Raw genomic sequence first — 17,814 nt, 5'->3', positions numbered from 1 at the left:
CTGGGTTCTTTCAGTCTAATGCTGTAAACTATCCATTCGTGTATGTGGCTTGACATTTGAAAGCCAATTGAGAATTTAATAATTATGTTATATTCAACCCTAACCTCAAAATAACATCACAAGCTGTTTTACAAAGAGAGAGGGGTTGGGAGCATGCACTGATATAGCACTTTGCCACACCAACCACATGGCGAACCACTTCAAGATCCAAAGTAAGACCCAGGTGCAGCCATGCAATGGTTGACACCTCAGCACCACACTAGTTCAAATGGAATGGAACAGTGTGAGTTTTTTTACAATGGCTGGAGTGCCAATCCTGCCACCAGCCCTAAGTTTTCCCTACAAGTTGAAGAACCTGCTTATAGGGCTGGACACAAGTTAAAGTCATACCCAGGGCAGAGCATTTCCAGGTTAAGGGTCTTGCTCAATGGCCTGGCATTTACATGGATTCTATCCAATGACCTTCCAGTTGTCAGCACAGATCCTTAGCCTGAGAGCTACCACTCTGCCCCGTGAAGCAAACAAAGAAATAATATAATGCAAATCATTAGCCTGTCTCTAAGCCATCAGTACTACATTCTGTAAGGGTCTGGAGCCTGAGCTGCTTCTTCTCAAGATCAAGAAGAGCTTGATTAAGTGTTTTTTATATATTACAGATAATCTGGAATCTTAGGCATAGATACTTATCTCCAGAAGGGGAAATATACACAGGACCTTTGGATGTTATATTATCCATGTATGGCAACTCCAATTTAGAGATGTGAAGTGGTTTGGAGATAAGAAAAGATTATTAAAATAAAAATTATTTGTTAACACAAATGAATTTGCTGTGGTTCTTGGTAAGGTGGAAGCAGATGAATGAACTGCTCCCACTTGCATACATTAAATAGGCTCTATTCTCATCTGAATTGGTAGTGTAATATTAAGATTAAAAAAATGACTGGAAATACAGCAGAAGGAAATAATCATTTTAGGATTGTGATATAACTTTTTTGAACTATATTTATTTTGGTTTATTATTTGTGTGTAGCAGTCGTATGGAAGATAGGAGATACCTTTGGAAATCAAAGATCTGTACCATTTTCTATTGCACTAACTCCTCAAAGACTTATTGGAATACACAGGTTCAGAAAATGACTGAATAAATCAATGAACAAATAAACATAAAATTAAGAATTTATTGTTATTATGTTGTTATTGGTTGTTTTTGCACCATATATGCATTTCCTTTTCACTTCATGTGTGAGACAGCCATACATTAAAGAAAAAAATAAGTTTGGAACTCAAGGATCCCTTTGAGTTTGTATGCTCTAAAGAAAAGTCTGGCAAAATGTTTTCAGTGTGTGAACCTAAGAAATACACTGAGTAGGCTAATGGTTCATTATCCATTGTATGCAGTGGCCCAGCTGGCAAGAGGTTGACTCACGCAGAGTAATAGAAAGCAAGAAAAAGAGCTGTCAATGCACTGAAAGAGGATTAGATAATTCTCCTGGAAGCTGAAAGCCACCTTTCTATGTCAATATGAACATTTATTGTTCTTGTTGTTAAAGGGTAGCATTTCTGACTACACAGAACCCAGAACTCACAGCCAAATCCACCAACAGGATGACTTGGGTACAAACCTTGGGGCGGTGCTCACAAAGGGGCCTTGGCATATACTGTACAAGGAAAAAATGACTAACAACAAGAAAAGTTCAGATTTTCAAAAACATGCACTCTTAGTAATTTGCTCTCCATCACACATTTCTACCTCACTATGATCCTTACAATTATAAACCTATCCAGCCAGACCTGAATAAAAAGCTTTTAAAAGGAAAACATGAGTCCTGTTTGATGGATATAGCTGTGGCATGATTAGAGCAGGTGTCTAATAGATTTATTTTATGAGATCTAACATTGGAGATTTAACCATCAAAATCAATGGTCATTCTTAATGAGAGCCCATTAGTGCAGAGAAAAGAAAAATTGAAAAAGAGAGGAAAACAGATGATGCAGTGAAAGATGAAAGAGACTCTATACAGATATACAGAAAAAGGCAAATATGCAGTCCAGTTCTGCAGAGTCTCATAACACCAACATAGACTTGAACAACAATTTGCAGATACGCACCAAACAACACCAAAACCGAGTGAAGGATTATCTGTATAAATTTTATTTTTATTTGGTGTAAACAGGCAAACCTAAAATGTTTTCTTATATATTACTTTTGCCACAAAGTGGAATAGGCTTTTTAAAAGCGTTTAAATGATGTTTGTTAACTGTGCTATCAAAAGAAAATTGATTTCCTACAGACATGATGTTGGACATCAATTAATTTGTTACTTTCATTGCAATATGCAAATGAGCAAAAAAGAAGGTCATGGTAATATAAAGTTTTGTTTTTTTTTTCTTTCTAGTTCAATCCCCATTTCTGATTTATTATTGACATCGTATGTGACATTCATAATGTCTGAGTATAGTAGGGGTAGTGAGGTAACAATAATTGGTGTTTTCAAACTTTCCACAACCAAGGTAAGATTTGTAGGAAAACAGATGCAAGTCTGCAATATCATCAACTGGCAGATAAAAGAACAATACAGCAGATACCAAAAATGTGCTAAACATCACAAAAGGAATTGTTCAGAGCTAGGCAGATAATAAATCTAGTGGATGAGCTTGTAGAAAAATTACACTTTATATAATTGGTTGTCTCAAAGCCAGACTGTCTCTTGGTTTCCTCCCACATCTCACAGAGCTGCACATTACATTGTCTGCCAATTATACATTAGCTCTAATGGAGGATAGTCCTGCTTAGGACTGGTTCCTGTCTAGTGGCTGATGCTGTCAACATACGCTTTGGGTCCCTATGACCCTATATTGGGATTGACAAGTAAATGAAAAAAAAAAATTATGATCACTTCAAATAATGATTACACAGTTGCGCAGTGGCTGCTTAAGGGCCATGTGAGTAAATCCTGGCCCAGTCCCCGTCAGTGTGAAGTTCATGCCTGTGTCAGTTTTCTGCAAGTGTTGCATGTGTAAGAGTCTACTATCCAATAATCGCACCTGACACTCCCAGGATTAGCTAAGGCTTTTTACAGCCCTGTAATAAAATGCATTTTCAGAAAATAACTGATAGTTGGATAATTCAAATAAAGATTTAAAAATATTTAATTAAATATGTTCTAAATACAAATATGCACATAAAGACAATATACTGACTTTTGCTGTATGTTGTATGGAAGAGCTCTTACATATACATGTTTTGCTTATCTAATGATTATATATTTGAAGAGACTTAATCTTACTTATCAAGGATTCAAGGATTATAAAGCACTGTGATCATGCTAGTATTTGTATAAACTATAGGACTGGTCCATTAACTAATGAAAGTGGTTTCATTACCAATCATATGACACATTGAAACCTGCTTCAAATAATCCGAGGACGGGGGGTTGCCATCAATGGTAATGAAAGTCTGCAAGTTTTATTCATACAGAATGCATGTCCTTCAGCCATGCAGATCGTGGAATTTGATTAATTTTATTGTCTGATTGTTTACTTAATATTAAAATGTGTATATTACTGTATATTATATTGTGAAGGTGTATAGATTTTCATGAGATATTATATTTTATATTTTAATTTGGTAAAGCTGTGTTGTACATACCTTCCCTGTCCATTCCACTCCCTTCCAAATGGAAAAGTAGACAAGCACCCATGCCAGAGCAAGAGTGCCAGCGAGGGGCCACCTCACATTGCCAGGTTCATCTAATCCTCCAGTTATCTGATGCATGTTACGTCTGCAGAATGCAAATTAGATAAGCTCAAACAGACTTTACTGGCAGGACAATGTTATACCAGAGTTTCCCAAATTAGTTTGGAAAATAAGTTTTAGTAAGTAGACAAATTAATAAGAGAATATATATATATATATATATGTTTCATCCATCCATATTAAATTATTAATTAAAGTAGCTGTGCAACTCATCTAAGAGGGGTTGAAATCTAAGTAATCTACCCTCAGCGTTAACGTTTGCAGTGCAGTGTATCAATCCAGTTGCTATGTCTCTTTTTATATACCATTTGATACAGGATTCATAAAGGTAGTGTGAATGCTTGTGATGCACCATTTGTTGGAAGCAAAGACATAGCAACTGGATGGATCCACATATAAACACACAGATACTTTCTTTTTTTATTTTATTGATTTTATTGTAATAATTCCATAAAAAAGGTCAATTTTTACAAAAATAGAACTGAAAACAAATCAACCCCCACCCCTGAGAAAGAGACCATGGCTAACACAGAAAAACTTAAACCTAGTAAAAATAAGTAAATTGATGAGTTTATTAGGTGGATAAAGATAAATGAAGAAGAAAAAGAAATGGGGCGAGGGTCTACTTCCTCAGTGCTTTAAGAGTTTAATCTAAAATGTTATTGATTAGATCCTTTCTGGTTTGCAAGGGTTGAAAAAGGTGGTTGTTGTGCAGAGGTGCCACAAATAAAAGCTTCTCTATCTTAAAATGCTTCCTACATTGGTTCCATATTGTGAGTAAGTGAAGCACAATTGGGTTGTTAGTATATTGGCGATAACTTGCATTTATAGGGGCACAAAGCAGGGAATATAGAGAAGTACTGCAGGATTGTATTTCTATTGCGGACCAAGCCTGTGTATGTTCATCTATTTGTGTCCATGTCCAGGTTTTTATAGCTTGTATGTTTGCTTCCCAGTAATAAAACTGAAAGTTTCGTAGAGCCATGCCACCTTCTGCCTTAGGTCGTTGTAGAGTCGCTCTTTGGGTATGTGGATGTTTTAGGTTCCAAATAAATGAGGTTATGGTTGAATCTAATTGCTTAAAAAATGATTTATTGATGTATATTGGAATGTTTTGAAATAAAAAGAGAAGCTAAGTGAGGATATTCATCTTAACAATGTTAATTCTTCCAGCTAGAGTGAGGTGAAGGGTTGACTATCTATGCAAGTCTTGCTTAATTTTTTCATACAGATGGCGACATTTTGTTGATAAAGAGCTTTATGTTTACTTGTGATGTTTACCCCTAGGTATTTAAACTGATCTGCAATGATAAAAGGGAGGTTGACCAATCTAATATTGTATGCTTGAGGATTCACTGGAAAGAGCACACTTTAATTCAAATTAATTCTGAGACCAGAAATCTTTGAAATTCTGCAAGTGCTGTTAGGACTGCAGGCACAGTGTTTTGTGGGTCTGATATATACAGTACCATATCATGTACAAATAGAGAAATTTTCTGTTCAAGTCCTTCTCTGATAATCCCCTTTATCTGATAATCATTTTGACAGTGAACTGCCAGTGGCTCAATGGCAACTGCAAAAAGTAGTGGTGACAAGGGGCATGCTTGTCTGGGACCACGTTCTAATTTAAAGTAGTCTGAATTAATGTTGTTAATACAAACTGAAGCTTCTGTATTGGTATACAGTAATTTGATCCATGCACAAATGTTCGGGCCAAACCCAAATTTCTCTAATGTAGTGGAAAGGTAGTTCCATTTAATCATAATGTTTTTTCTGCATCCATGTGGTATAGCGGGTCCACAGCCCTCTCAGCAAGGGCCAGTTTTTTCTAAATAGATAATCGACGCTTGCGGCTTAGTGGAGGGGGCGTGGTGGATGTACCATGATCTCAGGGCGATCTGCAGTGTGGGCATTTCTCAACTAGTGCACAGGACTGCCCACATTGGTGATTGTTCCTGGGATTGTCAATGTGCTGCAGCTGCTATGCCCTCTCAATATAAAGAAGCGCGAGTCGGTTAGGAGGGGAGAAGAAAAGAATAGAAGGACAGAGGTTGCAGCAGGAAGCTAGTGAGCAAGTCGGTGCGAGTGAACGAGCGAGCAAACGAGCAAGCAAGAGAGAGAATGCTCGCAGGCAGCTGAAGGGAAGCCTGGGTGTTTAGCTGACACCCGAGTGGGTGATGTAGTAGTAGTCGCTCCTGCTGAGTGAATGAGTAGCGGGAGTGACCAATGAAGGGCTCCCGAACAGCGATGGGAGCGTGGAGCAGAACCCGCATCGTCACAATCCAACGATAATAATATCTCTGTGGTGTTTGACTTATGAATATATTACATTAAACAGGTATTGAAGATTGGAAGCTAAGTGTCGGCCTTTAATAAATCCAGTTTGATCTTGTGATATTACCGAAGGCAGCACTTTCTCCATCCTTCTAGCTAGGACTTTAGAGAGTATCTTAACATCATTATTCAGAAGTGAAACTGGTCTGTATGATGCACATTGTAATAAGTCCTTGTTTTGGTTTGGAAAGACGGTGATTAATGCTTGGCGAACAGTTTGAGGTAGAATTTGATTGTCTCTAGCTTCTGTGAATGTTGCTAATAAAAGGGGAGCTAGCTGAGTGGAGAATTTCTTATAAAATTTGACAGGGTAGCCATCGGGGCCTGCTGCTTTCCCACTCTTAAGTGACTTTATAGCATCTAGTAATTCTGATAGTGCCAAAGGTTTATCCAATTCCTCTGCACTAAGAGTATCTATTTGTGGTATCTGTAATTCATACAGAAATACATTACATTGTGTGTTGTCTTCTTTAAACTCAGTAGAATATAAGGATTTATAGTAGTCTCCAAATGTGTGCATTATATTTTTATGGTCAATGATTTTGTCTCCGTTCGTGTTGGTGATTGCATTGTGAACTTCTTGCTTGTGGATTTGTTGAGCTAAGAGCTTATTAGTTTTCTCTTCATGTTCATAGTAATGATGTCTTGATTTAAAAATGAGATGTTCAGTTTCTTTGGTTGTTAATAGGTTGAGCTCTGAATGCAGAGCCTGCCTTTTCCTATGAAGAGGCATGTTCTTGATCTATTCTTGTAATTTCGCTGGTTAGCTCTGATACCTGCTTGGTTACTAATTTATTTCTGTCTGAAAGATATGAGATAATCTGTCTTCTTAAGAAGGCCTTCAGGGTTTCCCAGTGTATTCCTGCAGAGACCTCTGAGGATATATTTGTCTCTAGAAAAAAAACTGATTTGTTTTGATATAAATTCTGTACAGTTCTTGTCTGCTAAGAAAAGTGGGTTAAGACGCCATCTGCAAGATGAGTATGTGGGGCATAATGATTTTAGCTCCAAGATCAGAGGGGCATGGTCGGAAATGACAATAGCGTCTTACTTACGAGATTTAATCGTAGGGAAGAAATTATTATCTATAAAGTAATAATCAATTCTTGAGTAGCAATGATTCACTGGTGAGTAGAAGGAATATGATCTTGAGTCTGGGTTTAGAAAATTGCAGGGGTCTGATAAATTGTACTCAGTTACAAACTGTGTAATTGTCTTTGCAGTGTTAGATGTCATCACCCCTGTGACAGGAGACCTATTTAAGTCTGGATTTCAAACACAGTCCTCAGCCATTATACAGTAATTTTATGAGTGTTCACATTGGGAATGGATGTAAATACATTTTGCATGAATTCCCTATCATCCACATTTGGTGCATAGACATTTATCAAAATCACTTTACAGTTAAATGAATTGCCCATGACAATCACATATCTCTCTTCAGGATCAGATACTACATCTGATACTAGAAATTATATTTGTTCCTTTCATTAAGGTGAATACAGGAGAATAAATGGTGGTGTATATGATGTCTCCGTGGTTATGTGAGGTACAACCACTTCTATTACCTCACCAAGTGAGAGAAGTATGGATGATGCTAATGAAAATATGGATGAAGGTCTTGCTGCACACATGTCTGAGACATGGAAAAATGCACCCCGGTCTACAGAGTATTCTGCCTCTGGACTTCCAGTTTCACTGTTTTAAACTTTCCAGGTTTTGTGCCCCCTGTGTAAGTATCTATTTCAGCCATTTTAATTTAACCATAAAATAACTGATAACTTGCTAGCCTCGTGGCACAATGGTTAGAGAGGTTGCCTCAAAGATCCAAAGTGATGGGTCTGAATCCCACATCCTGTCAATGTCCTGTTTGAATGTTCTCTCAGTGTAGGCAAGGGTTTTGCTTACACATCCCTAAAGATGTGTGGGTTAAATTAATTAATGATTACAAAAAGACCATGTGTGAGTACATAATCACTGTGATGGACTGGTGCCTGACTGGCTCCTCACTCTGAGAGTAATTGGCTCCAATACCCCTTTCTTTGAGCTGAATTAGGTGAGTCTGAGTAAGTTATATGCTATACTATGTTACACTCTTGCCCATTCTACAGTGTCTAAGTCAGGTTTCTTTCAGGTCCTTTAATAAACTGTTCATCCAGTTTATTTCCAGCTGGGAAATAAAGCCTGTCCTTTGACTACAAAGGCACTTACCTATCATACAGTGCAAGCCATTCCATTAAAGAGGTCAGTCTCGCACATACCCACACTGGTCTAATTTGAAAACAACATTTAAGCTAATAATGTTGTTTGGTATGAACTCAGAGATAAAGTCATGCAGATATGAGGAGAATGTACAGCTTTCACATTGTCAATGACTGGGTGTGGGGATCACACACAAGATTCAAGATTATTTATTTAGGTATCAAATCTAATTACTGCACCACAGTGCTGCCCTTTGATTGTAAAACCTAACTATGAGTGAAACAATTCATGCAAAACTGAATTCACAGCAAAACCCAGTCCTTTGCTTTGCAAAACAATTTGTGAAATAATTTGTGTTTTGCTTCCAGCAAAATGTGTGCAGCTCACAAAAGAAGATGGGTGCTCAGTTCCAAAACTGGAATTGTTTCTTTCAATAATTCTGCATGCATCTGTCTGCCATTTAGTATTTAAATAAAGATCTCTACAGAATTTATATCAAAACAAATCAGTTTCTTCCTAGAGAAAAATACATCCTCAGAGGTCTCTGCAGGAATACGCTGGGAAACTCTAAAGGCCTTCTTAGGAGAACAGATTATTTCATATCTTTCCCACAGAAATAAATTAGAAACCAATAAGGTATCAGAGTTAACCAGAAAAATTACTAGAATAGATCAAGAACATGACAGGTGTCCAAGTGAAGCTCTTCATAGGAAAAAATATATGTGCTCTTTCCAGTGAATTCTCAAGCATACAATATTAAATTAGACCCCTTCCCTTTTATTATTGCAGATCAATTTAAATACTTAGGGGTAAATATCACAAGTAAACATAAAGATCTTTATCAACAAAATTTCGCCATCTGTATGGAAAAAATTAAGCAAGACTGGCATAGATGGTCACCCTAGCTGGAAGAATTAATGTTGTTAAGACGAATATCCTTCCTAAGCTTCTTTTTTTATTTCAAAACATTCCAATATACATCAGTTAATCATTCTTTAAGCAATTAGATTCAACCATAACCTCATTTATTTGGAACCTGAAACATCCACATATCCAAAGAGCGACTCTACAAAGACCTAAGACAGAAAGTGGCATGACTCTACCTAACTTTCAGTTTTATTACTGGGCAGCAAACATACAAGCTATAAAAACCTGGACATGGACACAAATAGATGAATATACACAGGCTTGGTCCGCAATAGAAATAAAATCCTGCAGTACTTCTCTATATTCCCTGCTTTGTGCCCCTATAAATGCAAGTTATCGCCAATATACTAACAACCCTATTGTGCTTCACATAATCAGAATATGGAACCAATGTAGGAAGCATTTTAAGATAGAGAAGCTTTTATTTGTGGCACCTCTGCACAAGAACCACCTTTTTCAACCCTTGCAAACATATGCAGTTTTTAATATCTGGAAAACATTTGGGATTAAATCACTTAGAGATCTGTACATAGACAACGTCTTTGCATCCTACGAACAATTACATTCCAAATTTAACCTTCCAGGAACACATTTCTTTCACTATCTTTAAATTAGAAACTTTGTTAAACAGAACCTGCCCGATTTTCCTCATCTTCCACCTTCCTCTTTGCTGGAAAAAATATTTCTCAATTTCGAGGACTCAGACAGCATTTCTGCAATATATAAAAATATTTTACAGTCCCTCCCTTTCAAAGATCCAAGAGAACAGTGAGAAAAGGATCTCTCACTCAAAATATCAGAAAATGAATGGAAGGTAGCAATGCAGAGAATTCACTTGAGCTCCATATGTGCAAAGCATACAATTATTCAATTCAAAATTATATATCGACATATCTGTCTCATTTAAAATTGTCCAAAATGTTTCCAGGGCAAGATCCAACCTGTGAACGCTGCAATCAAGCTCTAGCCTCACTGGGTCACATGTTTTGGGCCTGCACCAAATTAACATCATTCTGGACAAAAAATTTTTAAGTGCCTATCAGACACTTGGTGTCACAATCCCTCCTAATCCACTAACAGATGTGTTTGGTGTTCTTCTAGATGGGCCTAAAGTGGAGAAGGACAAACTGTGATTGCCTTCACTACACTATTGGCACACAGACTTATTTTGCAAAGTGGAAGAATCCTAACTCTCCTCTTTTAAGTCAGTGGGTAACTGATGTTTTATATTATTTGAAATTGGAAAAAATCTAATTCTCACTTAGAGGATCTGTTCAGGTTTTTCAAAACCTGGCAGGATCTAATCAATAATATTTTAGAATAAGTTCTTAAAGTACTGAGGAAGTAGATTCTCTCCCCATTTCTTTTTCTTCTCCATTTATCTGTATCCACCTAATAAACTCATCAATTTATTCATTTTTACTATTTTTAAGTTTTAGTCCATTGGCCATGCTCTCTTTCTCAGGTGTTGGGGTTGATTTGTTTTAATTCCTATTTTTTTTTTGTAAAAATTGATCTATTTGTATGGAATGATTACAATAAAATCAATATTTTTTTTTTAAAAAAAGATCTCTACTGAAAGAAAAAAAAATCACCAGAATTGTTCATATCAAAGGAGGCAGCTTCTCATGTAGTGAGATTTTCTTATGGTGAAAACACAGTAATTCTTTGTGTCAAAAATATGTAGGATGTCACATTAAAAAAAATATACTACACTCCTCCACAGTGATGTGAACGAGTGATATAAATAGAAATGATTTTACTGGTATAGTATGGAATACATGTTTTTTGAAGATATAGAAAAGAGCAACGGTTAACGCAGACATGTTAACAAGGCTTTAGTGAGCAGTATTTCTTTTTTTTTTTCCTCCTAAAGAAGCTTTAAAATTAAATGAGTTTCACATTATGTAATTGTAAAATAACACTGGCAATGAAAAAATAGCTTGATAAAACATATAATATTACGGCTTCCCTTAGTATTTACATTAAAAAAGTAAACCTCAGAATTTGTTCATGTAAATAAAAAATTGTTCATTTGATTCAACTTGTATTTTCAAACCTACTTAATCCAGTTCAGAGTCTCAGGGTATGGGACACTAGGCCAACACAAACATGCACCCAACCTCAGACCCATACACTAGAGTCAATTAAGAGTTGCCAGAATGGCTTTGGAATTTAGGAGAAAAATTGAACAACCTGAATGAGAACCCACGCAGATGTATGGAGACTGCAACAGCAGTGCAAGTGTGAGACTCAAATCCAACACACTGGATTTGTTAAGCTGGCTCACTTACCACACTGTACTACTATGCTGCCCAAAAAATTACAAAGTTAAAAATATTTAATTGCAATCTGCAATGTTTTAAACTTGGCTCATAACAGAATATTTCCACAAATTAAGACCAGATTCCATAGCTTATACATAACAGAAAAGTCACCTAAACAACATTAATTAACTAACACTCCACTTACACAGTTAATATTCCATACTTTTTTCTACATGCATATTATGTTATGTTAAATAATCCTGAGGTTATGATTATACATTATATGGTTCTGCTTACAATTATTATAGATGTGTCCCTTAAATTTAGGTTGAATTCAGCTATTGGGACAACCTTCATATTGACTATAATGTTATAAAATGTGCAAGAATTGCTTCAATTTTGAATCTGTTGAACTTGTCTGAAGAAGTTACCTTTGATACTTTGAGATCTCAACCCACCCTCGCCTTAACACTCGTGTCCAAGGTGCTACTGCCAGCTGCTGGTGGAGGGATGGTAAGAAATGAATATTGACGGAGAGCTGTGATTTTTCTTCTGCAAATTTCATTTTCTGAAAATGCTTTAGTCAATCTAAGGCCATCCAAAAAATGCAAATGTAGTTCAAAGTAATGCGGTATTATGTATAAGAAAAAATAATTAAATAAAATAACAGACTCTGCTTGTTTTTAATATTAATTTTTCCTTTTCCTTTTTAATGTCATAATTGTATTTCTTTCAACCTTCATTCTTGGAGCTTCATTTTAATCTTGTACAATCCCAAGGTGTACTTTCACACTGTTTTTGTGGCACTCAGGAGCTTTTGGTTAATAAACACAAATTGCAGTTATGCATTTCATTTCACACTTTATTACTGATGCTTCACACATTTGCATTCTGTAGCTTATTTCATTTATGTATTAACCTTTAGTCAGCACAAAAGGCAAACCATGAATTTTAACTATATGGTAATTATTGTCTGTATAAAGCCAATGGCTTTTTAAACTGCTGAATTTATTCCACAAGTAATAATTACAGTTTGCTGTAAAGTTAATCTTGCCTTCTTTTTCTAGGTTTCTTTCTATTTTAAAAAAGAAAAGTAAACAAATGATCATTAGTGACTTACTCCCAAAATTCAGTGACTGCACTGGTCATGTTGTTGGTGTCTAGGATGGAATAGTTTGAGAAGCAGCTCGCAGTGTTCCAAGGATTGTCACATGTCTGCCATGGCAATTCCTGTAAAAATAATGGCAAGATCATCACACACCCATTGGATTTTAGATAGATAGATAGATAGATAGATAGATAGATAGATAGATAGATAGATAGATAGATAGATAGATAGATAGATAGATAGATAGATAGATACTGTACTTTATTAATCCCAGGGGGAAATTCACATACTCCAGCAGCAGCATACTGATAAAGAACAATATTAAATTAAAGAGTGATAACGATGAAGGTATAACAGACAGACAATAAGTTTGTATAATGTTAATGTTTACCCCCGGGGGTGGAACTGAAGAGTCGCATAGTGTGGGTTGATCCTTTTTTTAATATAATTCACAATGGAAGATAATTGACTTCTGGATATGCTGTAGACCTGCATGCCAAATACAGGTAATTTAGGTATTTTGTTCAATATATTTTCCAGCCCTCACTGAAAATATGGTATCACTGCAGGAGACTGTGACACCCCAGGTAAGGACACTGTTGTACAATTCCTGACTTGGGGTGTCAATAGATGAGACAGAGCAACCAGGGGATGGAGTAAGTGAGACTCAAACTGAAAAAGACTATTCAAAAACAAGATTCTGTTTTATTCTAGCAGTGCTCAAGCTATTTTACAAACAAATGTCTTGTAAAAAATATTTACAGTCCAATGCAAAGACATTTCCAAAAAGAAAAATCAGTGTAGGTGTTACCTTTAATAGTTAAAATGGTTTCCTAATCAAAAGCCTAATCAACAAGCTACAAAGCGCATCACGAAGGACAGGCTGAACAAAATAATAAGAAAATGGAAAAACTAAGCACCTACTATATACACAAAGAACGGTACGTATCTCCACTATTCAGTTAAACAATTCACTAGCACAAACCTACATTAAACCCTGGTTTTATATCGCGAGCCCTTTTGACCATCCAATAATCTGGACTTCCAATAATACGTCACGTCGGGACGGGTATCATTTGTCAACAGCTGCTCAAGTGCAATCCACCCTGTTTAAATATTCCGTCTCTCGCTCTCTCGCGCGCGCGCGTACCCGTCTTTCTTGGTGACTTGTGGGCTTCCAGTACTATGACGTTAGAATTCCCTTTGCCGGCTACTTTAAAACTGAGCTTTCTATCCTTCACACCTGTTTCTCTGACTTTAAATATTGCACTTTCGCCCTGTCTCCTGCTGCGGCTACAGAAGCGCGCCTCCGCACTCGGTCATCAGAAACAGTGAGCGCGCTCGACAACCGACCTCAGACGCGTGCCTCGGTGTCGGCGAGTTTGGGCCCCACGGCTCGCTCTTGGAGCACCTGTAGGCCTCCAATCACCACTTCGAGCATCCCGGCGCGCAAACTAACGGTATAACTTTGTACCTTTACCGTGTTAATCTGTGAAGGGGCGCTAAAACAGGTAAATGAAAACTGTATTTCTTTAAACTTTTTTTCCCTAAATGTCCGTGACATGCCAAGCGGCTGCCTCTTTATGTGCATTATTTACAGCCACTGAACTTGACTTATCACAGAGATATTTTAAGGCTGACATGCTACTGTCAAATGCACCTTTGCAAGACAATGATATATTCCCACATTCCTTGAAAGGCACAGTTTTTAGCACATGAAAGGCACAACATATCAGCACCTTTAGAAGTTTTCATACTATCGATGTTTGCATTCTTTGAAAAACTGTGCCTCAAATATAACCTTACATTAACACATTTGCACGCAATGTATTGAAGTCTGGCTGACTTCCCTAGCCATCACAGAGCATCTACTGTAAAGACTGCACTGACTAGAAGTGATGAAGATTTAAGCAGTACCTCCTGACTTTGCCAATTACTTCAAAAGATTGCATTCCTAATGAATATTAAACACTGTAGTAAAAGAAGTTTCAATTAGAATATTAGATAATGAATGGAAATCAGCTGTTAATAAAATACCCTCTTCATCGATTTGTGCAAAGCATGGCCTAACTCATCTAAAAATCGTACATCACACACGTCTCTAAATTGGGTCAAAAATGTGAAATATGTTGTCAGGTCATACTGTCTGTCTTGGAAGTGTGTCATGTGCTGATCTTACTAAAATAACACTTTCGCACCTTTATCAAAACTGCAAGCAGGTCCTCCAACTTGAAGGAAAACTTGGGGGTTGGTGGCAAACTAGTGTGGTGCTAAGCTGTCACCTGTTGCACGGCTGCGCTTGGGTCCTAATTTGGGATCCTGAGGTGGTTCATCATGTGGTGTGTGCAGCAACATGCTGTATCAGTGCATGCCCCTAACCTCTCCTCTCTTCCTATCAAACAGCTTTGGATTATTATAAAGCCCTAGACTCTTTAACAGTTTTGTCTGTGGTGACAACTAAATTGTATCTTACACTACATTTGTAGCATGTTACATTATCCAACGGAAATGGAACGATCATAACACATCTACCAGAACTGACTGGGAAATTTTACTAAAAATTAGAAAACATCAAATTCATTTTTTGTCAGCACTGTTTTTAGAATGTGGCCATTATTAATGTTGTCTTTAATTAATTAAGCACACTGAATCTCAGCTTACCTTTAGAATGCATCGGTATCTTGGAGTGATGTCTTTATATTATGTCCTGTGATATCTTTCTTTGTTAGATGGTGAGGGGAGGTGAGATCAGAATTTGATTTGAATAAGATCTAGCATTTTATGTTTGGCTAATTTGTAATTTACTCCCTACTATGTAATATACAATACTAATAAAAATATAAATCTATACAGTATATAAATGTGGGTCTCAGTCTGCAGTGGTCTGAACTTAAAAATTCTGAACATGCAAATAAGCACTTAAAACCCCAAAGTGTTTCTTTTCAACTGAGTTCTGGTTAATTTTTATTTTGCATATTCTAATTTTTACTTATGAACGAAGCAAGCTAGTTTTGACGCAAATGAATACATAGCAGACATCACCAGTGTTGAGACATAGTATAGCAATGTATCTGCTTTGTCATCATTTTCAATCGTTTTTTGCATTTGTGTGTCACTTGTCACTGAATTTAACCAGCATGTATAGCCTTGCAAATAAGTCACATGTAAGCAGCTACATCGGCAACTAACTGTTTAGGTGACTGTAGGATCTACTGCTTATAATGTCAGGTCGTGCCATCTCAAGGAGAACAGCTGCTTTGAGGGGGAAGTGACACCCTGAGCAATTCATCAACAGAGAGCACATGTCTCGCAATCGACAGTTAGAGGTGGGTTTTCGCGCCATCATTATGTCTATTCCAACTTCATGATATAAGATATCATTATCAAAAGCTGTAGGGTGGTTATACAGTATACTTATTGTCGCATACACATGCCTGTCAGACAACTTCAGGATTTGTTGACTTGCAATTCCACCCTGAGTTGAGGCTTGGCACTGCCTTATAAAAAGTCTCTCCTCTCCTTCACTCTAAAATCTGGAGAGTCATGGGCTGACAACGTATGATGTCACCTCTGGTTTTGGGGCACTCTTCCACCTCATTGACCTCATAACCAGCACTACCACCATCTTTCCTCAGTCTGATTGGAGATGCCTGTCTGTAAAGATGTATTTTGGGGATCACCTTTTGGTGTCCAAGCCCTTAATCTTTGTTTTTGTTTTACTTTAAATTGGTTGTGTTTTGTGATTTAAAGTACAGTAATATTGCTTTTTCTTAATATGTTTGAAATGTAAGTAGTAAAGATTATATATTTGGGCAAATTTCACATTAACAGGCATTTTTCAGGGCAAATTCTAACTTAAATACAATATCAGATTACTAATGACCACATCAATTGAAATTGTTTGTAACTTGAGATCAGCCTATATTTTTCTTTATTAATTGCACTTTATTAGTTCCTTTACCATAAATTACCATTGTTCCTTTAAAATGTTTTATATATTAACAATATTTGCCTTGCCTTCTAGTCCTGAAAGCTCTACCCAAAATTTTGCACTTAACTTCGTTCTGTTTGTATCCTATCTTGCACTAATAGTGGTATTTCATGTGTGTTCCAGGATTTCAAAGCTCTTCATACATTTTTCTATCTGCACGTGGATGGTTTTCCCTAATATTGTATGGTTCAATTGGTAAATTTGATATTGTGTTAATATTTTGTTAGTCTTAAACGGTGTATGGTGAAGATGCAATAGTTAAAACCAATATTTCATAGAAAATATTCCACTTGGAAATTTTCTAAAAGTACTTGTTCCCATTACTTGTTAATGAGAAGCTGCAGCTTGTCACAGGAGAACTGAATGCAAGCAGAGACCAACACTCAAACCAAACCATCTAACTTACGCTGCATGTCCCTAAAATAGTACCGCATTGGTTTAGGTACTGCAAAAATATATCTAATGCTCATATACTGTGTAGGAGGAGAACCAGCATCTCAGGTAAGACAGAGAAATATACATTACCCAGAGGGGAGGCCAGAGTGATGATGGAAGCATATTGGCCGGTGGACCAGAGAAATAAGTTTGTTTCCAGCCGGCAGGAAATAATAGCCGGGAATAGGAAGTTGTTCAATACTCCTACTATGCTAGGTGGCAGAGGTCCTCATATGGGAACCCAGTCGGGACACCCACAGGGATGCTTGGGAATTCAAGTGCAGGCCTGTTGGGGTCCCTATGTATCGATAGAGGGCAGTGTTGGGAGAGGACGTCCCTATTTTTCTTATGGCCCGGAAGTATTTCCCTTTGGTATCGTAACACAAAAAATTAGTAAAAAGTAGTTATTCATCTCTGTGCAATGTGCCACATATAGAGCCTGTGATTTGCTAGTAAAATTACCTGTGAATACAAAGGATTCACAGGTCTAATACTGAAGTATGCAATATTAAGAGAAATATCTCTTACTTAAGTGACTATAACCATTCCACAGCAGAGCTTTTTGGTAACACTTTAGTTTAGGTACTGCAAAAATGCATCTTTTACTCATTTACCCGTATGTAACATCTTAAACAAAGGCTTGTTTGGGTCAACATGACGCTTATATAATAACATCAATAGATATGTGGATATATTGACATGATAGTAAAATTACAGTATTTGATAATATTAAGGATTCACAGGTCTTATACTAAATATCTAATATAATATACTGTATAATATCTAATCTATA

At 36.8% G+C, this 17,814-nt stretch overlaps 1 protein-coding gene across 1 annotated transcript in view; it reads right to left on the bottom strand.

The window, feature by feature from the left end:
- LOC120538592 (sodium- and chloride-dependent GABA transporter 1-like) overlaps positions 1-17,814 on the bottom strand; it is a 77,002-nt gene that overhangs the window by 25,596 nt on the left and 33,592 nt on the right. Inside the window, exons 4-5 of the mRNA XM_039767981.1 lie at positions 12,608-12,717; positions 3,650-3,782 (exon numbers count right to left, since the gene is read on the bottom strand). Coding sequence (XP_039623915.1) covers positions 3,650-3,782; positions 12,608-12,717 — 243 coding nt within the window. The remainder of the gene's footprint in view (positions 1-3,649; positions 3,783-12,607; positions 12,718-17,814) is intronic.

Source organism: Polypterus senegalus, chromosome 11, assembly GCF_016835505.1.
Source record: "Polypterus senegalus isolate Bchr_013 chromosome 11, ASM1683550v1, whole genome shotgun sequence".
Classification (NCBI taxonomy): Eukaryota; Metazoa; Chordata; class Cladistia; order Polypteriformes; family Polypteridae; genus Polypterus; species Polypterus senegalus.
The sequence above is the reverse complement of the archived record's forward strand: the minus strand, read 5'-3'. Positions and strand labels throughout refer to the sequence as shown.